Source organism: Erinaceus europaeus, chromosome 9 (genome assembly GCF_950295315.1).
Source record: "Erinaceus europaeus chromosome 9, mEriEur2.1, whole genome shotgun sequence".
Lineage (NCBI taxonomy): Eukaryota > Metazoa > Chordata > Mammalia > Eulipotyphla > Erinaceidae > Erinaceus > Erinaceus europaeus.
In genome coordinates this window covers 90,126,979-90,154,430 of record NC_080170.1, presented here as the reverse complement: position 1 = coordinate 90,154,430, position 27,452 = coordinate 90,126,979, and the positions used below count along the sequence as shown (strand labels likewise).

Sequence of the window (27,452 nt, the reverse complement as noted above, 5' to 3'; positions counted from 1 at the left end):
ATAGGAAACATGCTGATGTGAGTCATTTCAAGGATTTTTCTAATAAGCAAATTAGAATCATGATTTATAAGAAACTTTTAAAGTATTCCTAAAATTCATAGACTATCATAACCAAAATACCTCTAGAATACAATTACAATGTTAATGTATCATTCTTTCATGACAGGTTTTTAGGAACTAGATCTATGTTATATACAAGCCTTTTATATTGACTTCTCATAATTTTCTGCAGAGTAAAAGGCTGAACATAGCTTTACTACTCTAAAAGAAATAAGTTCTTACCTTGGCCCAGCTCTATGGACAGACTTTTGTTGCCAGTCCAATGGGAGACAAAGCAAATCACAGTAGATGCATTACTTTCTGCCCAATAGCATTTACTCTGTACAGTCACAGTATGGTTGTCTCGATTTACTGGTTCAGTGGTGCAGTCTCTCTCTGGAGTCCAGGAGATCTGTGCAGACGGCTTCCTTGAAACTGCCTGGCACACTGCAGTTCTGTTCTCAAGTAGATACAGGGTGACTTCAGGAGGCACTGCAGAGATGTAGAGAAAATGCCTCAGTCCGAACACAAAGGATTTGAAACTCAGAGAGCCAGGCTTTTCAGTTATCTGAAAGGCCAAAGCTGGCTATCTGATATACCATAGTCTATGATGTTTCTTACCCAACACTTGAAGGTGATATGTGTGCTGGAAATTCCCCTCCGCTGTTATAAGATTACAAATGTAACCACCTTCATAAGCATCTGTGACTGGATGAATCAGAAGGGCAGGATTCTCATCAGGTCTGTAGGCCCAGGTTATTCTCCCATCAGGGCAATTACTTTTGTTGGTCTCATTTTTATCTTTCCTGTAGGCCAGCGTGCAGGGAAGCTTATCTCTGATGATTATTTCCCAGGTTGCTACAACTAAATTTGTGAGTGTAACTCGAGGACAAGAGAGCACAACCTTCGTATCCAAATGTGCAAGCAGTGAAGTAGTAGCTGGACACACACACACAGAGTAATAAAAGAAAAGCTTGATAAAGAACTTCATATGTTGAATATATCTATATTATATGTGTGTTGAGTATATAGCATGTTATATCAAGCACTAGAACACTATTTTGTTGGTGAATCTACTGCAGAAATGTTAGACTTACTAAGTAATTAATATTCATGTCATACATGTGAATTTAAGCTCTACCAAAGATTATCCAACTTTCTCCTGTATTGTGTATGATTAGGAAAACAATGCATACTATGCAAATGACAACATTTTCAAGTATTTTGAAACAAATTTGTTGGGTTGCACAGCGGGAGAGAGAGAAGAGACCAGGAATTTGTAGTGGTTCAGGAATGCAAATCTTTATTCATGTGGACGGCTCAGAGCTGGGTGAGAGCACAGCAGTTTGGGCCACCTGGAGCTAGCAAGATGGCCACCTCCTGCTATGCCCACCAGCCCATCTGCAAGTTGTGTCGTGGAAGAGAGAAGAGCAAAGAGAGCGAAAGCGGAAATATAAGCGGCTTTTATGGGAGGATTCTGGAAGTGGCAAGTCGGGACAGGATTGGCTAGGAAAGAGGGTAGAGAGAGGCAAAAAGCATGTTGGGAAGGCGGAAGCGTCCTTAGCAACTGTTGCAATGGTTTTGACTGAATTAGCAATACTCTGAGGGGATAACATGGTAGATATCTGTAAATAACGCTTGCATGGAAATATAATGGTTTGTGGGCCCTGCCAATGTTTGACCACATCTGCACAATTCCCCAACATAAATTAAAGAGATTTGTTGTCCACAAAACAAGATGAGGGAACAGAATTCTAAATTAAGATAAAAATGAAACTCTAAATCTAATCATACAACAGGGAGCTATCTAAGCATTGGAGCACTAAACTTACATTTTGGCAATTCCCCAGTGCCTCCAGGTCAATGCCAAGCATAAGTATATGTCAGAGATGAGCAGTGCTATGTGTACTCTCATTAAAATAAAACATTTTAAAATTAAAGAATGTAATATTTCAGTAACAGGCTTTACACAAATAATGCTCCTTAAGAAAGAAAATAGGGTCAGTGAAATAGCTTACTTGAGTAGAGTGCTACTGGATAGTGTGCTTGACCCAGATTCAAGTTCAGCTCCCACCACAGTGAAAGAAACTACAATCTCTCTCTCTCTGCCATTTGGCCTCTCTGTCTTTACCTAATAATGTGTGTGTGTGTGTGTGTGTGTGTGTGAGAGAGAGAGAGAGAGAGAGAGAGAGAGAGAGAGAGAGAGAAAGAGAGAGAGAAAGAGAGAGAGAGAGAGAGGAAAAAAGGGAGAAAACTTAGTGATGTAGTTTTCTCTACCCAAGTTTTGATAAAAATGGAAAAATGAATAACAGAAATATCCAAAACTGGCACCTTAAAACAAACATAAATATGAAAATGTTTATGGTGTTTTCATTAAAAATAAGATTGTGGGAGGTTAGGCATGGTGTACCAGGTGAAGCTCACATAATACAAAACACAAGGATCAGGGTTTGAGCCCCTGGCTCCCCACCCATGTGGGGGGGAGTCGCTTCACAAACGGTAAAGCAGGTCTGCAGGTGTCTCCTCTGTCGTTCTCCCTCTCTCTGTCTCCCCCTTACCTCTCAATTTCTCTCTGTCCTACCCAATAAAAAATGAAAAATGTCTGCCAGGAGCAGTGGATTTGTAGTGCCAGCACACAGTACCAGCAATAACACTGGAGGTAACAATAATAACAACAACAACATGACATTACAGTTGTACAAGTTAAAGGTTTTTGTTTAGTTTTTATTTAAAAAATAATAAAAGTCAGGTGACTGGGTGGTAGTGTAGCAGGTTAAGCGCACATGGTGCAAAGCACAAGGATCACAATAAGGATCTTGGTTCAAGTCTCCAGCTCCCCACCTGTAGGGGGGTCATTTCACAAGCAGTGAAGCAGGTCTGCAGGTGTCTATCTTTCTCTCCCTCTCTTTGTCTTCCCCTCTTCTCTTGATTTCTCCTTGTCCTATCCAACAATGACAGCAATAACAATGATAATAGCAACAGCGGTAAACAGCAAGGGCAACAAAAGGAAAAAAAAATAGCCTCCAGGAGTAATGGATTCAGAGTGCAAGCACTGAGCCCCACTGATAACCCTGGAGGCAAAAAAAAAAAAAAAAAAAGAATCACAAAGTCAGAAAATTCAATAAATTTAAAAATGACTAGTAACTTCATCAGCTCAACCATCCCACACTGTTAGAAGAAGTGCTTAGGGCTGGGAGTATGGATCGACCTGTCAATATCCATGTTCAGTGGGAAAGCAATTACAGAAGCCGGACCTTCCACCTTCTGCATCCCACAATGACCTTAGGTCCATACTTCCAGAAGGATAAAGAATAGGAAAGCTATCAGGGTAGGGGATGGGAAATGAAGTTCTGGTGATGGGAATTGTGTGGAGTTGTACTCCTCTTATCATATGGTTTTGTCAGTGTTTCCTTTTTATAAATAAAGTAAATAAATAATAAATAAATAAATAAATAAACAAAAACTTGTCATTGCAGAAACACTGAGATGGTGTAGTTGGCATTGGGAGGATACTGCTGTGGTAGCTGCACCTACAAATTAAATTTAGGGCTGACAGGTGCACAGTGTAAAATCAGTCCCCACAGAAAGAATTGTGCACACAGTCAGAATTCATCATCGTGTAAATTAAAATCAGGAACATTTGTGATTATTGGTAATCCAATGTGAGGTGAATAACATCATTTTCCCCAGCTGGGACTATGAATCAACCTGTCAACACCCATGCTCAGTGGAGAAGCAACTACAGAAGCCAGAACTCCTACCTTCTGCTCCCCATAAACAACTTTGATCCATATCCCAAGCAGGGGAGAAGTGATAGGATGAAGAAGTCTCTGATCTTCAGCTCCATCAACCCCCACAGAGAGAGAGAGAGAGAAGGGAAAGGAGAGGAACATATGGAGGTAGCTATAATATCATGAGTGGCTTGGAGAGGAAGAGAGGATTGAATCAGAAAAAAAAAGGGGGAGCAACTATGTATAACTGTAGACATATAGTTGTAGAGACGATGGTTGGCCCATATCTAAAACCTTAGGGGAACTGTGATGGATGGCAGTGGGAATAGTGAAGATTCAGAATCCTGGTGGTGGGAAGGGTATGGATTCAAACCCCTGTTGACTTGTAATTCTCTAATATAAAAATAAATAAATAAATAAATAAATAATATCATTTCCCAGTTTAAAAACTCCCATTCACTACTTCAGCAAAATCAATCAAATACCTAGGAATAAAGTTGACCAAAGAAGTGAAAGCCTTATATACTGAAAACTATGAGTCGCTACTCAAGGAAATAGAAACTGATACCAAGAAATGGAAAGATATCCCATGCTCATGGATTGGAAGAATAAATATCATCAAAATGAATATTCTCCCCAGAGAAAATTTAATGCAATACCCATCAAAGTTCCACCAAGCTTCTTTAAGAGAATAGAACAAACACTACAATCATTTATCTGGAACCTGAAACACCTAGAATTGCCAAAACCATCTTGAGGGAAAAAAAAAAAAACAGAAATGGAGGCATTACACTCCCAGACTTTAAACTATATTATAAAGCCATCATCATCAAAAGAGCATGGTATTGGAACAAAAATAGGCACAAAGACCAGTGGAACAGAATTGAAAGCCCAGAAATAAATCCCCACACCTATGGACATCTAATCTTTGATAAGGAGGCCCAAAGGATTTAATGGAAGAAGGAGGTTCTCTTCAATAAATGGTGCTGGGAAAACTGGGTTGTAACATACAGAAGAATGAAACTGAACCACTTTATCTAACCAGAAACAAAAATCAACTCTAAGTGGATCAAAGACCTGGATGTCAGACCAGAAACAATCAAATACTTAGAGGAAAACATTGGTAAAACACTTTCCCACCTACACCTCAAGGACATCTTTGATGAATCAAACCCAATTGCAAGGAAGACTAAAGCAGAAACAAACCAATGGGACTACATCAGATTGAAAAGCTTCTGCACAGCCAAAGAAACTATTAAACAAACAAAGAGACCCCTCACAGAATGGGAGAAGATCTTCACATGCCATACATCAGACAAGAAACTAATCACCAAAATATATAAAGAGCTCAGCAAACTTAGCACCAAAAAAGCAAATGACCCCATCCAAAAATGGGCAGAGGATATGAACAAAACATTCACCTCAGAGGAGATCCAAAAGGCTAACAAACATATGAAAAACTGCTCTAGGTCACTGATTGTCAGAGAAATGCAAATTAAGACAACACTAAGATACCACCTCACTCCTATAAGAATGGCATACATCAAAAAGGACAGCAGCAACAAATGTTGGAGAGGCTGTGGGGACAGAGGAACCCTCTTGCATTGCTGGTGGGAATGTAAATTGGTACAGCCTCTGTGGAGAGCAGTCTGGAAAACTCTCACAAGGCTAGACATGGACCTTCCATATGATCCAGTAATTCCTCTCCTGGGGTTATACCCCAAGGACTCCATAACACCCAACCAAAAAGAGGTGTGTACTCCTATGTTCATAGCAGCACAATTCATAATAGCTAAAACCTGGAAGCAACCCAGGTGCCCAACAACAGATGAGTGGCTGAGAAAGCTGTGGTATATATACACAATGGAATACTACGCATCTATCAAGAACAATGAACCCACCTTCTCTGACCCATCTTGGACAGAGCTAGAAGGAATTATGTTAAGTGAGCTAAGTCAGAAAGATAAAGATGAGTATGGGATGAGCCCACTCATCAACAGAAGTTGAGTAAGATCTGAAAGGGAAACTAAAACCAGGACCTGAGCAAATTGTAAGTAGGACACCAGAGTAAAAACCCTGTGGTGAGGGGTAGACATGCAGCTTCCTGGGACAGTGGGGGGTGGGAGTAGGTGGGAGGGATGGGTCACAGTCTTTTGGTGGTGGGAATGGTGTTTATGTACACTCCTAGTAAAATGTAGTCATATAAATCACTAGTTAGTTAATATGAGAGGGGGAAAATTAATTGTATGTCTCAAAGTTTTTTAAAACACAGACTGAGTCTTTTTAATATATAGGCTGTGTATTTGATATGTGGGCTCTCTCAAAATCCTAGACCAAGTAGATCAGAAGCAACCAATAGCACAGCTATATACAAGATATTGGGTACTGTACAGCAAACCCTAACAAAAGGACTTTTCAAAGTTAACCCAATTACCAAATAATGTGATGATAACATTAACTATCGATTGTCTTTTTGAACCCTAAGACAGCAGGAACCTCACACCTCCACTATAGAGCCTCTACTTACCCCAGTCCTGGAACCCTTGGATAGGGCTCACTTTCCCGTATGCCTCTCCCAATACATATCAAATAATGTTGCAATCTGCCAATGGCAACCTAATCAATGCAACGATTGCCACCTCAACATGCTTCACTTCAGACTGTGTCCAGAGACTTCACATGTGGAATGACAATCCTTCAGCTTCATTACTCAGGTGAGACCTTTCCTTTCATAGTATTCTCTAATTCCATCCCAGGTGGTTCATTTTCTAACAAAGTCCCAAAACCTAGATATACACCAGTGTCTATGAGAGAGAGCATATGTTCACACGTATCCATAAACTAGTGCAAAATATATACCTGAAAACAGAAGTACACTAGAGTTTGCAGTGAGTACCCCCCTAACACTTCCTCTCCACTCTTCCAACCTTTAGGTCCATGATTGCTCAACAATTTGTTTGGCTTTGTATGTTAACTCTCTTTTCAGTCACCAGGTTCCAGATGTCATCAGGATGTCAGCCAGGCTTCCCTGGACTGAAGACCCCACCAATGTGTCTTGGAGCTCAGCTTCCCCAGAGACCCACCCTACTAGGGAAAGAGAGAGGCAGACTGGGAGTATGGACTGACCAGTCAACACCCATGTTCAGCAGGGAAGCAATTACAGAAGCCAGACCTTCCACCTTCTGCAACCCACAAAGACCCTGGGTCCATGCTCCCAGAGGGATAGAGAATGGGAAAGCTATCAGGGGAGGGGATGGGATATGGAGATTGGTTGGTGGGAATTGTGTGGAGTTGTACCCCTCCTACCCTATGGTTTTGTTAATTTATCCTTTCTTAAATAAAAAAAATAAAAATAAAAGCTGGATACTTACATCACTCTTTCTGATTTCAAAATGAATCCTCAAACTAAATAATAAAAGTAGCATAGTGGGAGTCAGGCAGTAGTACAGTAGGTTAAGTGCACATGTCGCAAAGCTCAAGGACCAGCCTAAGGATCTGGTTTCGAGCCCCGTCTCCCCACCTGTAGGGGTGTTGCTTCACAAGTGGTGAACCAGGTCTGCAGGTGTCTATCTTTCTCTCCGCCTCTCTTTCTTCCCCTTCTCTCTCCATTTCTCTCTGTCCTATCCAACAATAACAACAACAATAAAACAACAAGGACAACAAAAGGGAGTAAATAAATAATAAATAAATTTTTTAAAAAGTATCATAGTACTGGTATAAAAACAGACATATGTACTGTGGAACAGGCAAATAATCCCAAAATAAAGCCATGTTCATACAGTAAGCTAGTGTTTGACAAAGGTGACAAAAATACAGAATAAGGAATGGGGGTGGGGGGTGTCTTCAACAAATGATCTTAGGACAATTGGGTGCACACATATAAAAGAATGAAATGATCTGTATTTTATACCATACACAAGCAAATTCAACTGAAAAAATTCTTGCTTTTTATTTTTTCATGATTCAGTAATTACAATACCATAATTTCATAGTGTTACACACAGACATGATGGTATAAAGTAGAAATAGTAGTGACTGCCCCACTCTCCAAAGGGAAGCTAGGTCATTCTACCTGCCACTTGAGGAATACTGGATCTGAAATAAGTGCAGCACAGAATGTTCCCAGCTTTGACCATGAACTGCAAACTCAGACTAACAGGGATTCAGAGGTTACACAGGCTCCTGTGCTAAATATGAATATATATGCTCCCTAGGTCAGGTTGATGGGGTAAACAGTTAATCTTATTCATAGATTTTTATCAAGTTTGGGAAGTATTCTCTGCCCTAATACTAACACTAACTTTCTAACACTATTCTCAACTCTGACAATGTCTTCCCAAACATTATTTTTATCCACCTATATGTTAGCTATCAAACTCAACCAAAAACTGTGAAAGTCATAGGCCCTTAGAAAAATACCTAAAATAGACTCCTTTCTACCCTAAGACTCCTATTCTCATCTGCTTTATTTCTACTTTTTGGTTCCTGTTCATTAATCATTTTGTCCTGCTTTATATCCTACCTTTTAGCCACTAAGTTCCAGATGTTACTATGATTCCATTGTGACTTTCCTGGGCAGACAACCTCACCAAGATGTCCCTGAACATCACCTCTCCAGAGTGCCACCCCACTAGGGAAAGAAAGAAACAGACTGGGGATGCGGATTGACTGCCAACACTCATGTCCAACAGAGAAGCAATTATAGAAGCTGGAACTCCCACCTTCTGCATCCTAAAAAGAATTTTCGTCTATACTCCCAAAGGGAGAGAAATGATAGGGGAAAGATGACCAAAGGACTCTGAATTCCAACTCTGTCAGCATCCAGAGAGAGAAGAGGACAAACACTCAGAAGTAGTAATAGGCATGAGTGTGACATGGAAGGGAAGAGAGTGCAGGACCATGAGGGGAAATGGTAGTATATAGAAATATAGACAGATATATATAGAAATAATAGTCAACCTATATCTGCAATCTTGGGAGAACTACTGTATCTTCCAGTGGAGGGGATGAGGATACAGAACTCTGGTGGTGGGAATGGTGCAAAATTATACCCCTGTTATCTTATAATTTTGTAAATCAATATTAAGTCACTAATAAAATATCACTTTAGAACTAAGATTATTTCATATTCACAAAAGTGATGACTTTGATTGAAGTCCATTTATAAGATCTTTATAGTCCACATATTTTGTTTCTGAGTCACAAATAGGATAACCTAAATAGTTTCTTTTCTTATATTTTGTTTCTCCTAACTGATAAAATTGAGTTTCTAGGAAATGCAGCAATCATTTGATGACCAAATTAGACCCAGAAAATATAATAAGATTTCTTATTAAGAGTTAATTTCAAGGCTCTGTGCAGAGAATATATAGTACTCAAAAACTGTGAGGGTAGTTAAGTGTGAAAACTAGCAGAAAATAGATTGTTAGACAACTTTTAATTTTCATTACCTCTGATAGTATTTCTCAGTGTCCTCTGTAACAATAAGTATGTTTTTTAAAATATGCAGAACAATAAACCACTGTTTCACTTCTGCTAAACAAGATTATCACCCTGTACTGGGAAAGTGAAATTCAGAGTAATTAAGCATTTGCACATAGTTGAAGTTATTAGGAAATTTTGATTTTTGTTTGTTTGCAGGTTTTGCCACCAACGTTTTTTTTCTGGGGCTCCATGAATGCATGTTTATATCCTGTGAACTTCTTTTTTTAATATGAAGGTGAGAAAGAGACAGAGAAAAGACATCAGAGAATGGTCCACTGTTTGTGAAATCTCCCCTGTGCAGACTCTCCCATGTGGTAACCCAGGACTCAAAACCAACACCTCCCACATGATGAACTGTGGGATCTATTGAGGTAGTTATCTCCCAATTCCCCAGTGCCATAAGTTTAACATTAGAAATTCTAAAAAAATTGTCTCTGAAATCATAGTGTGGGCAGATTTAAATGAGAGACATAATGTATATTTGTAGCTTAATAGTCTTCTTAGCCTGCGTTGTTCCAGTAGAATTTTAGAGCTTCAACATTTTTGTTTTCATTTTGTGCTCTATAACATTCAATACATGGAAGGTATTTTGACTGGTGTAATTCTTTTAGAAACTGTAGGAGTCCTGTGAATTTTGCTGGGGCCCACTTAACTAGAAAACAACCATACTTGCTAAACTCTTAAGGATATGTGCAGAAATATATGCACTAAAGGGTTTCTACTTACAATAACCTTGAGCTTGTCAGTAAACTTTTAGTTAAATTAGGATGGGCAAAGCACATTCTCAAAAATTTTAGAAGTTAGGAATAAACAATCAATTGTATTTATATATTTCCTTCAAATTTAGGAGCTATTCTCTGCCCTAATCCAACTGGCTAGCCCTACTCTTCTCTAACACCATCTTCCCAGACAATACTTTTTTTTTCCACTCCAGTTATTTTTATATTTGTTTATTTGTTTATTTATTTTTATTTATTTTTTTTGGAATTAAATAAATAATTTTTTTTTAAAATTTTTTATTTAAGAAAGGATTAGTGAACAAAAACATAAGGTAGGAGGGGTACAACTCCACACAATTCCCACCACCCAATCCCCATAACCCACCCCCTCCCATAGTAGCTTTCCCATTCTCTAGCCCTCTGAGAGCATGGACCCAGGGTCGTTGAGGGTTGCAGAAGGTAGAAGGTCTGGCTTCTGTAATTGCTTCCCCGCTGAACATGGGCGTTGACTGGTCGGTCCATACTCCCAGTCTGCCTCTCTCTTTCCCTAGTAAGGTGTGTCTCTGGGGAAGCTGATCTCCAGGACACATTGGTGGGGTCTTCAATCCAGGAAAGCCTAGCCAGCATCCAATACTTTTAATTCACTTGCATGTTAGCTATGAAGTTCAAGCTGAAATTACTAAAGTCATGGACCCCTAGGAATATACCTAAAATAGACTTCCTGGCTTGTTTCTACCCTAAGGGCCCTATTTTCATCTGCTCTATTCCTACTTTTTGATTATAGTTCATTAATCATTTTGTCCTGCTTTATATCTTACCACCTTTCAGCCACCAAGTTGTAGATGTTACTATGATTCCATCCTGACTTTCCCAAGCAGACAACCTCACCAAGGTGTCACAGAACTTCACCTTTACAGAGTTCTATCCCATTAGGTAAAAAGAGAAACAGGCTGGGGTATGGATTAACTGCCAACATCCATGTCCAGTGGAGAAGCAATTACAGAAACCAGAACTCCTACCTTCTGCATTCCACAAAGAACTACCCAGAGTATACAAGTGTTAGGTAAAGGTAACCAGAGGTCTCTGAGCTCTAATTCCTTTTTTTAAAAAAATATTTTTCTTATTTATTATTGGATGGAGACAAAGAGAAATTGAGAGAGTAGAGGGATATGGTGAATGAAAGAGACAGAGAGACACCTGTAGCCTTGCCTCACCATTCATGAAACTTCTCCCCCTGCAAGTGGGGACCAGAGGCTTGAACCTGAGTCCTTGAGTACTTTAGTGTGAGTGCTTAATCAGGTGTGCCAGTGCTTGGCTTCTCTGAACTCCAAATTCCATCAGGACCCAGACAGAAGAGGAAAAAAAGAAAGGACATTCAGAAATAGTAATAGGTGTAGGTGTGACTTAAAAAGGAAGAGAAGGAAGGACTATAGGAAAAAATGGGTGAATATATATAAATATAGATAGTTCTAGAAATAATAATCATGGGGGGGTGAAGCCAAGATAGCAACATTGGAGCCACAGCTGCCGTGAGCTCCAAGAGATAGCAGCCTGCAACCTGGAATCTGCTGGATCTAGTAGGATATTGGGCTGTCTGTAGGAGGGTGAATACAGGATGGTCTGAGTGACACCAAAATACAGTCCCATAACTCTCTCTTGGGCTGACAAACAGAGATCAGAGGAACAAAGGAAAATCCTTTGATTATTTCTGAGTTCACCCCACCCCACCCCAATACCAGCCCTCAGGGGCAGCTCAGCCTTTCCTAGCAGGCTCCCTGCTGAGATATTTTCTTTTAAAAGATTCCTGGCTCATCAGGAGTGTTATTCCAACCCGCTTCCTTTAACTTCTCTCTCTTTTTTAAATGGCTGGAGCTCTATTTGAGTGACAAAATACCTGACCAGTCAGAGCTTCATCCCTGCCTGGGAAAGACTACCTGGAGGGTTGGTTTTTTTTTTTTTTTTTTTTTTTTTTTTTGATTACTCTCACAATTGGCTGTCTTTGTCCAGGCTGTCTGCAGCCAATTGAGCAGTCCAAGCTGCAGACTGTTAGGGGTTTTCTACTCTATTTTATTTTATTACTACTATTATTATATACACGTATCCCTTTTCCATCCACCTTCTTCAGGTTGACCAAAATTAACTGTTATTGTTTCTTCTATTGCTAGGCAACCAGGTGTCCTATCCATTGTGATAGGAACTTGTTTCTCTCTACCTCTTCTCTCTACTCTCCTTTTTCCCTCCTCCTAGCTAATTAAAAAAAAAAAAACTTTCCTTTCACTGCTCTTCCTTTTTTCTTCCTTCTTCCTTTCTTCCTTCCTTTTTTTATTTATTCTTTTATTCCTTCCTCCTTCTTTTGTTTTCTGAATTCACTGATACTCACTTATGAATTATTTAGGGGAAGAAATATAACTCGGAGTGGACTCTATGTGTGGGGGTCTTCTCTACTTCCCTTTCTCCCCTTTCTCTCCCTAGAATTTATAGTGGACAGGATATTTGCATAATTGTCTATTCTTGCTCTTCCTTTTTTCCAGTCTCTTTCTTTTTCTTTTGTTTGGTTGCTATTTTTTCTTGGACTGGAGGTATTATTTGGCTAAATGGTATTGGTTGAACTGCATCAATCTTTGCCTCAGTTACTATTGCTGTAATTTCTGAGGTTGGTGACAGCACTTGTCATAAAGGTCTTTAGTATAGCATGGCTTGTACTCAAAACACAACAACTGAAGAATGACAGAACAGAAAAATAAAAGCCACATTAATTTAAAACAATGGTTAAATCAAGAGCAAATAAAACTGCTGTCACAATGAATCAGGACAGGAGCCTAGAATAAACTCCAAATCAGTCAGAAATAACCATAGATAAGAAAAGTATGCAAGCAATAGTAAACATAATAATCACAGAAATGAAGACTCCTATGGAGGAAAGGGCTATCAGCATTAGGGGAAAAACAGAGGATAATCTTAAAGAAAATACAAGCTACCTCAAGGTAATTAGAGAAAGGAAAGCTGAAATAGCTGCGCTAAAAGGCCAAATAGTAGAACAAGCTAATACTATAACAGAACTGAAGAAAGAAGCTGAGAGAAGGGAAAAAAGATTAACAGAAGCAGAAAACAGAATTAGCCAGACAGAGGATGACCTAGAGAAAACTAAGAAATAGGTAAAAGAACTCAAAAAGAGATTGAGAGACACTGAAAACAACAACAGAGACATATGGGATGATCTCAAAAGAAGTAACATTTGTAACATTGGCCTACCAGAGGAAGAAGGAGAGGAAGTGGAAGTAAATATTCTAGAGTAAATAATGGAAGAAAACTTCCCAGATCGAAACAACAGAAAGGACACTAAAATTCAAGAGGCCCTGAGAGTCCCAAACAAAATCAACCCAGATCTGAAGACACCAATACATCATAGTTACAATGAAGAGAAGCAAGGATAAAGAAAGGATCCTAAAGGCTGCAGGAGAAAAACAAAAAGTCGCATACAGGGGAAAACCCATAAGACTATCATCAGACTTCTCCACTCAAACTCTAAAAGCCAGGAGAGAATGGCAAGATATCTATCAAGCCATGAATGAAAAAGGGTTTCAACCAAGGATACTATATCCTGCTAGACTTTCATTCAAACTAGATGGAGGGATCAAAACCTTCTCAGACAGACAATACTTAAAAGAGGCAACCATCAACAAGCCTATCCTGAAAGATGTACTAAAAGACCTCTTATAAACAAGAACATCACTATAAAACTTGCCATATATCAGAGCAAATAAAGAATTGTTGAATAATGGCACTACAATACATTCAATCCATAATATCGATAAATGTCAATGGCTTAAACTCACCCATCAAAAGGCACAGAGTGGGGGGATGGATTAGAAAACACAACCCAATAATATGCTGCTTGCACGAATCCCACATGACCCAACAAGACAAACACAGACTTAAAGTAAAAGGATGAAACACTATCATACATGCTAATGGACCACAAAAAAAGGCAGAAACAGCCATTCTCATCACTGACACCATAGACTTTAAATTAAATAAAGTAATAAAAGATAGGCAAGGCCCTTATATAATTATTAGAGGATCAATCAACCAAGAAGATTTAACAATTATTAATATCTATGCACCCATCTAAATACATCACGCACCTACTGAAAGGACTACAAAAATACATCAATAGTAATACAATAATAGTGGGATACTTCAACACCCCACTCTCACACTTAGACAGATCAATGAAGAAGAGAATCAACAAAGAAACAAGAGAATTAAATGAAGAGATGGACAGACTAGACCTCCTGGATATTTTCAGAGTCCTTCACCCAAAAAAACTGGAATACACATTCTTTTCAAATCCACACAGCACATCCTCAAGGATAGACCACATGTGAGGCCACAAAGACAGTATCAACAAATTCAAGAGCATTGAAAGCATCCCAAGTACCTTCTCAGGAGTAAAGTGGAGTAAAGTTAACATTCAACAACAAACAGAAAATTACTAAAAGTCACAGAATTTGGAAACTCAATAACAAACTGTTTAAGAACCTCTGGGTCAGAGAGGCATTCAAGCAAGAAATTCAAATGTTCCTGGAAACAAATGAAAATGAAGACGCAAGTTATCAAAATATTTGGGACACAGCTAAAGCAGTATTGAGAGGGAAACTCATAGCCATACAATCACATATTAAACAACAAGAAAAAGCTCAAGTAAACAACCTTACTGCACACCTTAAGGACTTAAAGGAAGAGGAACAAAGGAATCCTAAAAAAAAACCAGAAGGAGAGAAATCACTAAAATTAGACCAGAAATAAACAACATTGAAAATAAGAGAACCATACAAAAGATCAATGAAGCCATATGCTGGTTCTTTGAAAAATTAAACAAGATTGACAAACCCCTAGCCAGACTCACTAAAAAAAAAAAAAAAAAAAAAAAAAAAAAAAAAAAAGAAAAAGAAAAAAAAGGGGGAGAAGACTCAAATTAATAGAATTGTAAACAATAGAGGAAATATCACAACTGACACCACAGAAACCCAGAAAAGCATGTGAAACTTCTATGAAGAACTATACACTACCAAGCTAGAGAATCTGGAAATAATGGAAGAATTCTTAGAAACATATGCCCTTCCAAAACTGAACCAAGAAGAACTAAAAAACCTAAATGCACCAATCTCAGACAAAGAAATCAAAACAGTTATTAAGAATCTTCCCAACAACAAAAGTCCTGGACCAGATAGTTTCACAAACAAATTCTACAAAACATTCATGAAACAGTTAATACCCATACTTCTAAACCTTTTCCATAAGATCAAAGAAACAGGAACACTCCCTTCCACCTTCTATGAAGCCAACATCACCCTGATACCAAAAGCTGATAGGGATAGAACAAAAAAGGAAAACTACAGACCAATATCTCTGATGAACATAGATGCCAAAATATTAAACAAGATCTTGGCCAACTGGATACAGCAGTATATCAAAAAGATTGTTCATCACGACCAAGTGGAATTTATCCCAGGAATGCAAGGCCGGTTCAACATACCTAAGTCAATCAATGTCATTCACTACATCAATAAAAGCAAAACCAAACACCACATGATTATCTCAATAGATGCAGAGAAAGCCTTTGACAAAATCCAACACCCATTCATGCTCAAAACACTACAAAAAATGGGAATAGATGGGAAATTCCTCAAGATACTGGAGTCCATATATAGCAAACCTACAACCAACATCATACTCAATGGACAGAAGCTGAAAGCATTCCCCCTCAGATCAGGGACTAGACAGGGATGTCCACTGTCACCATTACTCTTCAACCTAGTATTGGAAGTTCTTGCCATAGCAATCAGGCAAGAGAAAGAAATCAAAGGAATACAGATTGGAAAGGAACAAGTCAAGCTCTCACTATTTGCAGATGATATGATAGTATACATAGAAAGACCTAAAGAATCCAGCAGAAAATGACTGGAAGTTATCAGGCAATATAGCAAGGTGTCAGACTACAAAATCAATGTACAAAAATCAGGGGAAGCAATTTCAGAAGCCAGGCCTTCCACTTTCTGCATCCCACAATGACCTTGGGTCCACACTCCCAGAGGGATAAAGAATAGGAAATCTACCAGGGGAGGGATGGGATATGGAGATCTGGAGGTGGGAATTGTGTGGAGTTGTACCCTTCTTGTCCTATGGTTTTGTTAATGTCTCTTTTTTAATTAATTAATTAAAAAAAGAAATAATAATCATTCCAAATTTGTGAACTTAGGAGAACTGCTGCAATTTCCAATAGAGGGAATGGGGACACAGAACTCTGGTGGTGGTAATGGTGCAGAATTATACCTCTATTATCTCACAGTTTTGTAAAGTTACATTAAATCACTAATGATTTTTCCTTAAGTTGTCGAAGTCATTTGGTATTACTGGAGGGTGCATGCCTTTTATCTTTCTGAAGTTCTAGTAAAGGACTTCACACTCACAACTTTGGCCTTATCTTTAGATCATGCTTTCTTGTGCATGGTTAGATTTCAGCTTCTGATAGAGATTAATTCTTCCTTCTTTTATTTTTAAATTTGTTTAAATATTTATTTATTTTCCCTTTTGTTGCCCTTGTTGTTTAACATTGTTATGGCTATTGCTGTCATCATTGTTGGATAGGACAGAGAGAAATGGAGAGAGAAGGGGAAGACAGAGAGGGGGAGAGACAGACACCTGCAGACCTGCTTCACCGCTTGTGAAGCGACTCCCCTGAAGGTGGGGAGCTGGGGCTCGAGCCGGGATTCTTCCTTCTTTCTAAGATTCATATATTTATGGTGGTTGGGAGGTAGAGCAGTGAATAAATCATTGGATTCTAAACCATGAGGTCCTGAGTTCGAACCTCTGTAGGACATGTACCTGAGTTATGTCTGGTTCTTTCTTTCCTCCTATCTTTCTCATGAATAAATTAATTAACTTTTATAAAGATGCATATATTTATGTATTTACTCATTTAATCACTTATTTATTTACTAGTAAGGAAGAAGCAGAGCATGTTCCAGTAGATACAGTAGCAGGGGTCATACTCATGACCCTACACATGCAAGTCTACCACTGAACCACCTCCCCAATAACCCCAATACTTCCTCTTAACACTTGTTTGCAGCATAAAGGCCTGGAAATCTCCAAAGCCATGAAATTCTGCCCTTTTTGGTTTAACATGACACTCTTCTCTCGAATTTTACTACAAGCAGAAATTTTCTTATCTAGTAACAAAAAGTTATGAAAATATTCTCATAAATCTCTGTTTGCTCTCTTTTCATGGGTACACATCTATTTTATCCCCACATTTTGAAAGCTTGTATTGCTCTTTTGTTCCCATGTAAACTACTAAGTTCATCCTCTGATAAAAGATCAGTTCTTAAAATGATTTATACATTTTGGTTTTCTTTTTTTAATTTTTTTATCTTTATTTTATTTGTTGGATAGAGACAGTCAGAAATTGAGAGGGAAGGGAGTGACAGAGAGAGAAAGAGACAGAGACACCTGCAGCACTGCTTCACCGCTTGTGAAGCTTTCCCCCTACAGGTGGGGATGGGAGGGCTCCAACCTGGGTCCTTTTGCACTGTAACATGTGTGCTCAACCAAGTGTGCCTCCACCTGGCCCCTACATTTTAGTTTTCTAGTATTTACTTATTTCAGATCTTGTTTTGACCTCATAATAATCATTTTATCAGCTTACACAATTTTACTAAAGTTTGACTTTTTGGGGAGTCAGGTTAGCACAGCTGGTTAAGTGCACGTTGCCCAAAGTGCAGGGGCCAGCTTAAGCATCCCGGTTTGAGCCTCAGTCTCCCCACCAGCAGTGGAGTCGCTTCACAAGCGGTGAAGCAGATCTGCAGGTGTCTTTCTCTCCCCCTCTCTGTCTTCCTCTCCTCTCTCCATTTCTCTCTGTCCTATCCAACAACAACATCAAAAACCACAGCAATGTTAAACAACAAGGGCAACAAAAGGGAAAACAAATATTTAAAAAAATTTAAGAAAAAAACCTCTTTTAAAAAAAAAGTTTGACTTTTTTTTTCTTTTGCCTTCAGGATTATTGCTGGGGCTCTGTGCCTGTACCACAAATCCACTGCTCCTGGAGGCTATTTTTTCCCTTTCGTTGCCATGGCTGATTTACCATTGTTATGTTTATTACTATTTTTGTTATTGATACTGTTGTTGGATAGGACAGAGAGAAATCGAGAGAGGAAGGGAAGACAGACAGGAGGAGAGAAAAATAGACATCTGCACACCTGCTTCACAGCCCATGAAGCGACACCCCCCCACCCCCACCCCCGCAGCGGTCCTTGAGCTTTGGACCATGTACGCTTAACCCCCAGCACTACAGCCGACCCCCCAAAAGTTTGAATTTGCGTGTTGACCTCTATCTATATTAAATTCTTGGTGCCCTACTTCCACTGGTTAAGCTGCTTCCACTGGTTAAGCCTATATATTTTCTACCTTGTACCTTAGTCCACAGTGGTTCCTTAGTCACCTTTTTCCCGTCATTTACAGCTTGGGCAATCCTCCCAGTGTCAGCTCAGCAATAAGTCTCTTTAATTCATCAAGTTTGTATTATAGTATTGATCTATTTTGACTTGTAAATATAATCCTTGATATCCCTGTCTACTTCTAAGTCTATGTGGTGCAAATGGATAGAAACCAGGGCTAGAAGTTCTTTATATATGTAGCCTCTATTTTACCTAACATGTTTCTCTGTACAAGCAAGAAATCTATAGGTACTATTGTTGAATTAAATTAGTTAAGTATTAGTGTACTGCACAAAAGACTCTGCTGTGTGGGGTGGAGGGTTCAGGTCCAGAAACATGATGGCAGAGGGGTTATACTATATGGTATATATAGTATACACTACTATACCTAGTGGGGGTTATACTGTTATGTGGAAAACTGGGAAATGTTATACATGTATGAACTATTGTATTTTACTGTTGACTGCAAACCATTAATCCCCCAATAAAGAAATTAAAAAAAAATAATTAAGTAGATCTTTATATAAACTTCAAGCAAAAGTGGTTAGAAGACTGTCTGCTACAATTGCTCACAGGGAAAGTAATCACATAAATATTTCTGCTGATAATACAACCTTCCCCTCCTCTCTCATTAATGAGTGAGTAATGAGTGAGAATTTTACCAATGAATAAGTGAGCACCATACCTTCATATGGTGGTATTAGTTGGTTCTCAGTTTCCTGTGTCACCAGAAATAAATTGTTACCTGAAAACATAAAATATTCAGAGAATAAATATATAGAAAAACTAGAAATTCTATTTAGTAAGATGGTGTAGGATCTCTTGATTTCATATACAATAATCATAAAATAATCTTAATTTCTTAAATTACCCATACAAATAATTATAAAAAAAAACTTTTACGTGAGAGAAATCAGAAGTGTACCACAATTAAATATTACAAAAGCATTATCAGGTATTTTTAAATTCTTTGAGAAACTAATTATTCAGTAATGTAATGACAAAGCAGGTGTTTTCAGTCTTTTGCTAGGTGTATGCAGCTCTGATCAATGAAAGAGTTCATAATGTAGGACCCAGGACTTAAGCTCCCTTTTTTATTATTATTTTTATTTATAAAAAGGAAATACTGACAAAAACCATAGGATAAGAGGGGTTTAACTCCACACAATTTCTACCACCAGAACTTCATATCCCATCTCCTCCCCTGATAGCTTTCCTTTTCTTTATCCCTCTGGGAGTATGGACCCAAGGTCGTTATGGGGTGCAGAAGGTGAAAGGTCTGGCTTCTGTAATTGCTTCCCCACTGAACATGGACCTGACTCTCTAATTTCCTTTTCTTTTTTCCTTTTTTATTATTGTTGTAGTTATTGTTGTTATTGATGTCATCATTGTTAGGACAGAAAGAAATGGAGAGAGGAAGGGAAGAGAGAGGATGAGAGAAAGACACCTACACACCTGCTTCACCACCTGTGAAGCGACCCCCCGGCAGGTGGGTCTAAGTTCCCTTTCTAAAGCTAGTGGGACAGGGTGGTGGGACACCTGGTGGAGAGCACACATCACCATTTCTAGAACAAATTTGGAAAACTTAGAAAAGAAAGAAAGAAAACACAAACTAAAAAATATTGAGAATAGCTGGATCAACTATAACACTCAATGTTTCAAATGCATAGATGAACTTGTAAAATAGTAAGGGGAATTTCTCAAGGTCAAAAATGACAAGAAAGCAGGAAACCATGAGCCCACTGGTGACCACAATAGCCTAGAACCACTTTTTTTTTATTTAGTCTAGTTTAAATGTTTTAAGGCTTGTTTTATGGTTCATGTTATGTTCTACCATTAGAAATAAGATCGTGTTCACCTAAAAATAATGATTATCTTACTATAGGAATTGTCATGTGTCAGTTTATTGGTCTATGGGACCCTATTGTTCAGTCAAACATTAATCCAGGTAACCTGGGCCAAATGTATGGCCAAGCAGGCACACTATTCAAGTGAACTATTTTGTCTATAGATAAAACCTACTTAACCCCTTCCTGGGGAAGTTAGTCCTACTTTGCCTGAAGAACCTGTAATAGGGGCCAGGTGGTGGCACACCTGATTAAGTGCACATTACCATCAACAAAGGCTCAGGTTAGAGCCCCTGTTCCCCACCTACAGTGGTGAGCTTCATGAATGGTAAAGCAAGTACTGCAGATGTCTCTCTGTATCTCTCCCTTCCCTTTCTTTTTATTTCTGTCCTGTCAAATAAAGAAAAGAAAAAAAAAAAGGAAAAAATGTCTGCCCAGAAAGACAAATGTCAGCCCCATCATGGATAGCCCTGGTGGTGGAGGTGTGTTGGGGGGGGGGGGGGCTGGGAGATTCTGTAATAGCCTTCCTTGAGTTAGTTGCTTTAAAAGACAATACTGTTCTCAATACATGTCCCTTACTCCTCTTTCTGTTATACCTAATTCTAGACTGAAATTCTAGCAGGGTCTCAAAAATGAAGTAGACACCGAAAACACTATATGATTCCCCCCCCCCCCAATTAACCCAGTTACAATTCTGGAGCTTAAGTACTGAAGGGAATATTAATGATATGAAATAGTGATAAAAGAAACATAGAATTAAACCAGAATATGTTTATTGTTATGGATCCACTAAGCAGAGATTCTAGATTCAGTGATATAGTTCAAAGTTATAAAGAATTCTAACAGTTCATTCATTTGTTGAGCTAAAACATGAACCAAATGGTAGCCTACAAAAATAAAAATTAATGCCAAGACTGTCTCAGTATAATGTAGAGGAAAGCTTGTTAAGCTTAAAAAGATTGGAATGTTAGGTTGCATATGTGATACAAAACCCATTCAACCATTTTGCATGACCTAAGCATGGCCACAAGAAAAGTCTATGAGGGAAAACCCAATATCCTTTAAGAGTTTTTGTGGTTTCTCTACTCCGTAAGTAAGAAATTACAGTGATAATCGATGTCATTATATTTGTATCCTCATATCCAAGAAAGATAATTGAACCCTTGGGTTATTAGAATAAATGATGGTATTTGATCTCTTAAAAAAAAATCAAGGGAGTCGGGTGGTAGCGCAGGAGTTAAGCACAGGCGGTGCAAAGCGCAAGGACTGGCGTAAGGATCCTGGTTCGAGCCCCCAGCTCCCCACCTGCAGGGGAGTCGCTTCACAGGTGGTGAAGCAGGTCTGCAGGTGTGTCTGTCTCTCCCCCTCTCTATCTTCCCCTCCTGTCTCCATTTCTCTCTGTTCTATCCAACAACAATGACATCAATAACAACAATAATTACAATAATAAAACAACAAGGGCAACAAAAGGGAATAAATAAATAAATATTTTTTAAAAATCAAGGTGTTTTGAGTGTAGTTACTATAATGACTATGTAGTCAAGTCAATAATCAGAATAGTCTGACTAGTGAGATCAATAGCACTGGCTAGTTGATCACAGTGTCTGTGGAAGTAATTAGGTGAACAACATGTTAAATTCTTATTGAGGTGGGGAGTCTGGCGGTAGTGAAGCGGGTTAAGCGCATGTGGCGCAAAGCTCAAGGACCAGCATAGGGATTCTGGTTTCAGCCCCAGCTCCCCACCTGCAGGGGAGTCGCTTCACAGGCAGTGAAGCAGGTCTGCAGGTGTCTACCTTTCTCTACCCCTCTCTGTCTTCCCCTCCTCCATTTGTCTCTGTCCTATCCAACAATGATGGCATCAATAATAACTACAACAAAAAAACAAGGGCAAAAAAATTCTTATTGAGGTGTATAACAAAAAAATGAAGACTATTTTTGAACAAGGTCACAGTCCCCCAACCAACTCTCAGACCTAAGTAGTTACATTAGGTTTTCATTTTTTGCATTTTTAAACTTTTTATTTATTGATTTATTTTTATTTTGTCACCAGGCTTATTGTGGGGGCTCAGCACCTGCACTATAAATCCACTGTTCCTGGCAGCCATTTATTTCCCTTTCTTTTTAAATTTATTTATTATTGGATAGAAACAGAGAGTAATTGAGAGAGGAGGGGGAGATGGGGAGGCAGAGAGACAGTTGCAGCCCTGCCTCACCATTCATGAAGCTTCCCCCCTGCAGGTGGGGACTAGAGGCTTGAACCTGGTTCCTGTGCACTGTAATATGAGCTCTTAACCAGGTGTGCCAACAACTGCCCCTCACCTTTTTTTTTCTATTTTTATTTGACAAGACAAAGAAATTGAGAGGGAGTGAGAGATAGGGAAGTGGGGAGGTAGACACCTGCAAACCTGCTTCACCGCTAGTGAAGCAAGACCAGAAGCTTGACCCTAGATCCATTCACACAGTACCAAGTGTGCTTAACCTAGTGCACCACTGCCTGGCCCCCTAAACATGTTTTTTTTAAGTGCATTAATATTTAGAAGTGATTATGTTTCTTTGATGAATTGATTCCTTCATGGCAATAAACTCTGGTGTGAAATCGACTTTATCTGATATTAATTTGGCCATTCTAGCTTTCTTTCATTAATACTGACATGGTATATATTTTCCCTTCTGTGAACATCTAAAACTAACTGTTGTGGATGCATTAAGGTACATTTCTCACAATCAGCTTTAGTCACGTCTTGATTTTTATCCAGTTTGCTTAGAATGAATATGATCAGTGAAGCTACAAGCTGAGTATATTTCCCAGGGATTCCAAAGATGCTTTCTCAACTAACGCAGTAAGAAATGCACTAGTAACGAGCAGGAAAGGAAAAGGACACTGGCATCACTGAGAAGCTCAATGATGGCTGTCTTCTGTAAGCCGCGACTGAGAATTCAACAAGGTGTTATTAAAGTGTGATTCCTGATGACAGTGGAGATGATAGACTACTCTAACACCAGGGACAAGAAAACAGGACTTAATAGTTGAGGCAAGATAGATATACTGATCACAAATGGTAATGAACAAAAAATGGCACAAAAGAGACTCTAACTTGAAAGAATTGTGGCAAACACTAAATAAACCTTAGTGTTCAACATTCAAAGGGAGACAGGACAAAAAGAACACAATTTGCCTTATATAATCAAATTAAGAGTCAGTGAATGTCTGGATAGTTTTTTTTTTTTCTTTCTGCTACAGTGAAAGTATCACAGATTGAATTGTTTAAACACAAACATTTCACACAGTTCTGGCAGCTGGAAAGTCAAAGATCAAGGCACTAACAGACCCAGTGTCTGGTGGAAATTCACTTCCAGACTTGTAGATAGATGCTATCTCAATGTATAGAGGTTGAAGGACAGATTGAAAATGGCAGGCACTTTGGTATTTCTTCCTATAAAGTAATTAGTCCTATTATGAATGCTTCACTTGTATGACATAATTACCTCCCAAAGACTCCACTAGTACTGGACTCCAGCCACATAATTAGAAATTCACATTCTAAAATTACAAAGTTCAGGGGAAGCAAGTAACCATAAAATGAGATAATGCCCTCTTTATTGGCTTTCTTCTCCCACCCCTGAAAAGGGTCTCCTCCTGAAGTCTTGGAATTATTTAATGAATTCTATATTAGTTTTGAAAATATTGAGCATAGGTTATAAAGCAGATTTGTTAAAGATGTTTTAAAAATAAGGAAAATTTTTTTGAAACCAAGAAAACTATGGTCTAGAAGAAATTGAACAGATAGAGGCAAATTCACCCATTTTTTTTTTTCATAACGATGGTTTGTCTTTCTAAATAAATTCTTTTAAAAATAAAATTAATAAAATAAAATAGATTGGACTCAGGCAGAAATCAGTAGTCATGGGTCCCTTGGAATATACCTAAATAATAATAGCCACAATGACGATAAAACAAGGGAGAAAAAAATTTTAAAAAAAAGAAAGGGAGTCCGGCGGTAGCGCAGCGGGTTAAGCGCACGTGGCGCAAAGCACAAGGACTGGGGTAAGGATCCCAGTTCGAGCCCCCGGCTCCCCACCTGCAGGGGAGTCACTTCACAGGTGGTGAAGCAGGTCTGCAGGTGTCGAATATCTTTCTCTCCCCCTCTGTCTTCCCCTCCTCTCTCCATATCTCTCTGTCCTATCCAACAACAACGACATCAATAACAATATTAGCCACAATGACGATAAAACAAGGGAGAAAAAAAATTTTTTTTAATTTTTTATTTAAGAAAGGATTAGTGAACAAAAACATAAGGTAGGAGGGGTACAACTCCACACAATTCCCACCACCCAATACCCATAACCCACTCCCTCCCATGGTAGCTTTTTAAAAAAGGAATATACCTAAAACAGACCTACTAGCCATTTCCAAAATGGAAACCCCAAATTTCATCTGCTATAGTCTTACCTTTAGATTTCTTATTATTAAGAAATTTATTCTGCTTTAGATTTTAATGTTTTTCAGTCACCAAGTTGCTATCATGACACCAACCTGACTTCCTGGGCAAACCTCAACAATGTGTCCTGGAACCCCACCTCTCCAGACCCCTGCCCCACGAAGCAACCATAGAAAACAGGCTGGGAGTATGGATCAACCTGCCAATGCCCATGTCCAACAGAGAAACAATTACAGAAGTCAGACCTCCCACCTTCTGCACCCCATAACAATCTTTCGTTCATACTCCCAGAAGGATAAAGAATAAGAAAGCTTCCAATAGAGGGAATGGGATGTTGTGTGGAATCATACCCCTCTTATTCTGTGATCTTGTCGATCATTATTAAGTCAATAATAATTTTGAAAAGGGGGGGAAGCTTTGACAGTGGTGCAGGTGTCTGTCTCTATATCTTTCTTCCATCTCTATCACTCCTTTCCTTCTCGATTTTCTTTTCTTTTGCCTCTGGGGTTATTGCTGGGGTTCAGTGACAGCACTATGAATCCACTGCTCCTGGTGGCCATTTTTTTCTCATCTTATTAAATAGTACAGACAGAAATTGAGAGAGGACGGGGAGATAGAGAGGGAGAGAAGAATATAGACACATGCAGACCTGCTTCACTGCTTGTGAAGCGATTCCCCTACAAATGGGGAGCTGGGGGCTTGAACCAGGACCCTTACTCAGGTCCTCACTCTTAGCGCCATGTGCACTTAACCCCACGCGCCACCATTGGACCCCCTACCTCTCATTTTTTAATAAAAAATTAAAAAGAAATAAATAAAATAAAATTGGTTCTTTCCTATTTTTCTAAATAAATTCTTTAAAAAATAAAATAAGTAAATCTGGTTCTTTCTTGTCCTATCTTTCTAAATCAATTCTTTTAAGAATAAATGAAATTAAATAAATATTAAAGTGCATGCTTAGGTCCTGAACTCGATATCCAACACCACATTTAAGGAAAGACAGGAGACTAACTTTTTGTCTAGTCATACAGGAATAGTTTAATTCCATTCCAAGCACCCTAATCTTACACTGAACACAGCTAGACAAAACAGTACAATATTTGGGTAAGTTATATAAAAAATTGCTAAGTATGTAAAAAGTTATCACTGCTACTAAAACAAAACACAGAATATCTTACAAATATATAAAGAGTATCCTCATTACTATTAAACAATAGCTTTCATTGTTACAGAAAAATTACACAAAGTTAGACTTACCTGATAGCATGAAGATCAGTAACCTCAGAGCTGAAGTCGTCCCCAAAGTATGCATTTAGAGTGGTTTTGTACTTTAATGCCAATTAACTGTAAATCAGTGGACTCAAAAAAATATATATATTTTATTCTCCTTTGTCTACTCTCAGATCAGTAAGAGTACTTGTCACATTTCCTCGCCGTTTTGTTTTTTCTTCATCTCTGTTGTATATGCTTTTGTCATTGACAGGAAATGTTAATAAGATCTGCTGGATGATAAAGCATAAAAAGCATATAGCCACTCACTGACTTTCCCACAGCACTGAAGTAACAAGATAAATTAATAGCAATCCATTTAAGGAACATTAAAAATTCATTTTTAGAAGTACAAGTTACATATGTTAAAATACATGAATCTTACACCTGTAACCTGCTCAGATTTTATATATGTATACACTCAAATGAACTCCTAAACCAGTATCATTTTTATTATTCAAGAAACTTCCTTAAGGACCTTTTGCCATTGTTATTCTTTCCTGGAGATAATTATTCCTCTGCCATTGATCACTTTACACCAATTTGGAACTTCATATAACTGAAATCCTTCACATAGTTCACTTTTGGTGCTGTTTTATTGAGTATATACTATAATTTATTCATTCACTCCCCTGTGAACTTGATTTTTCTAACAAAGTTCTCAAAGTCAAGATAACTTTTTTTTTTTTTTAACCAAAAACTATCATACAACACTCAGAAAGACCCAAACTCTGCTGGCATGGTGAGAGGTTCCTGAACTATAATTCCTCTTATTGAAGTCACTTAGTGTTCTGTATTAACAGATAAAGAAAATTAATACCCTCCAAACTAATAGTGTCATTTTTCATACCTACAATTACAGCAGACCAGTTATAAGTCATTACATCACTTGTGCAGTTCACCACACTTCAGGTATCTTAGACTGGACACATTTCAAAAGCCTGGCAACCCTTCTGGTAAGTAGCTAACAAATTAGACACCAGCACTGTATAACACTATTTCTTTTCATGGTTTAAAATTTAATGATAAAGTCATTTTTTCAAAGAAATAAGTATATTTAATCTTTTTTGAAAGCTTGAGAATACTACCAACTATAATGAACTATTTTTCAACACATACTTTCGAATGGTGGAGCTTCAACTTATAATATACCTATCACAATTGTATACATTTTGAAATCTTTTGGAAATAGTCAATTTTTTTCCAATGTAAAAGTAAGTTGCTGATTTGACTGGTAACAAAAACAACAGGGGAAAAAAAAGAGGAGGGGGAGGGGGAGGGGAGGAGAGGGGAAGGGGAGGAAGAGAAGGAGTAGAACATTGCATTTCAAGACCAAGGTACCTGTAAGTTTCTAGGTTTCTTTTCTTAACTAGTGGACAGGCATCTTCAGATGGCTTCTTCTGCAAGTCAACTTAGGAATTTC

The 27,452-nt window shown here is 38.4% G+C and overlaps 1 protein-coding gene across 1 annotated transcript; it reads right to left on the bottom strand.

The window, feature by feature from the left end:
• Positions 1–22: 22 nt before the first annotated feature.
• On the bottom strand, positions 23–27,452 carry LOC132540314 (cell surface glycoprotein CD200 receptor 1-like). The gene is made up of 6 exons (XM_060197113.1): positions 27,371–27,452; positions 26,018–26,262; positions 19,160–19,219; positions 661–978; positions 283–531; positions 23–39 (listed from the first exon to the last, which is right to left on the bottom strand). The coding sequence occupies exons 2-6, from the start codon at positions 26,070–26,072 to the stop codon at positions 23–25; spliced, it is 699 nt and encodes a 232-aa protein (XP_060053096.1). The 5' UTR covers positions 26,073–26,262; positions 27,371–27,452.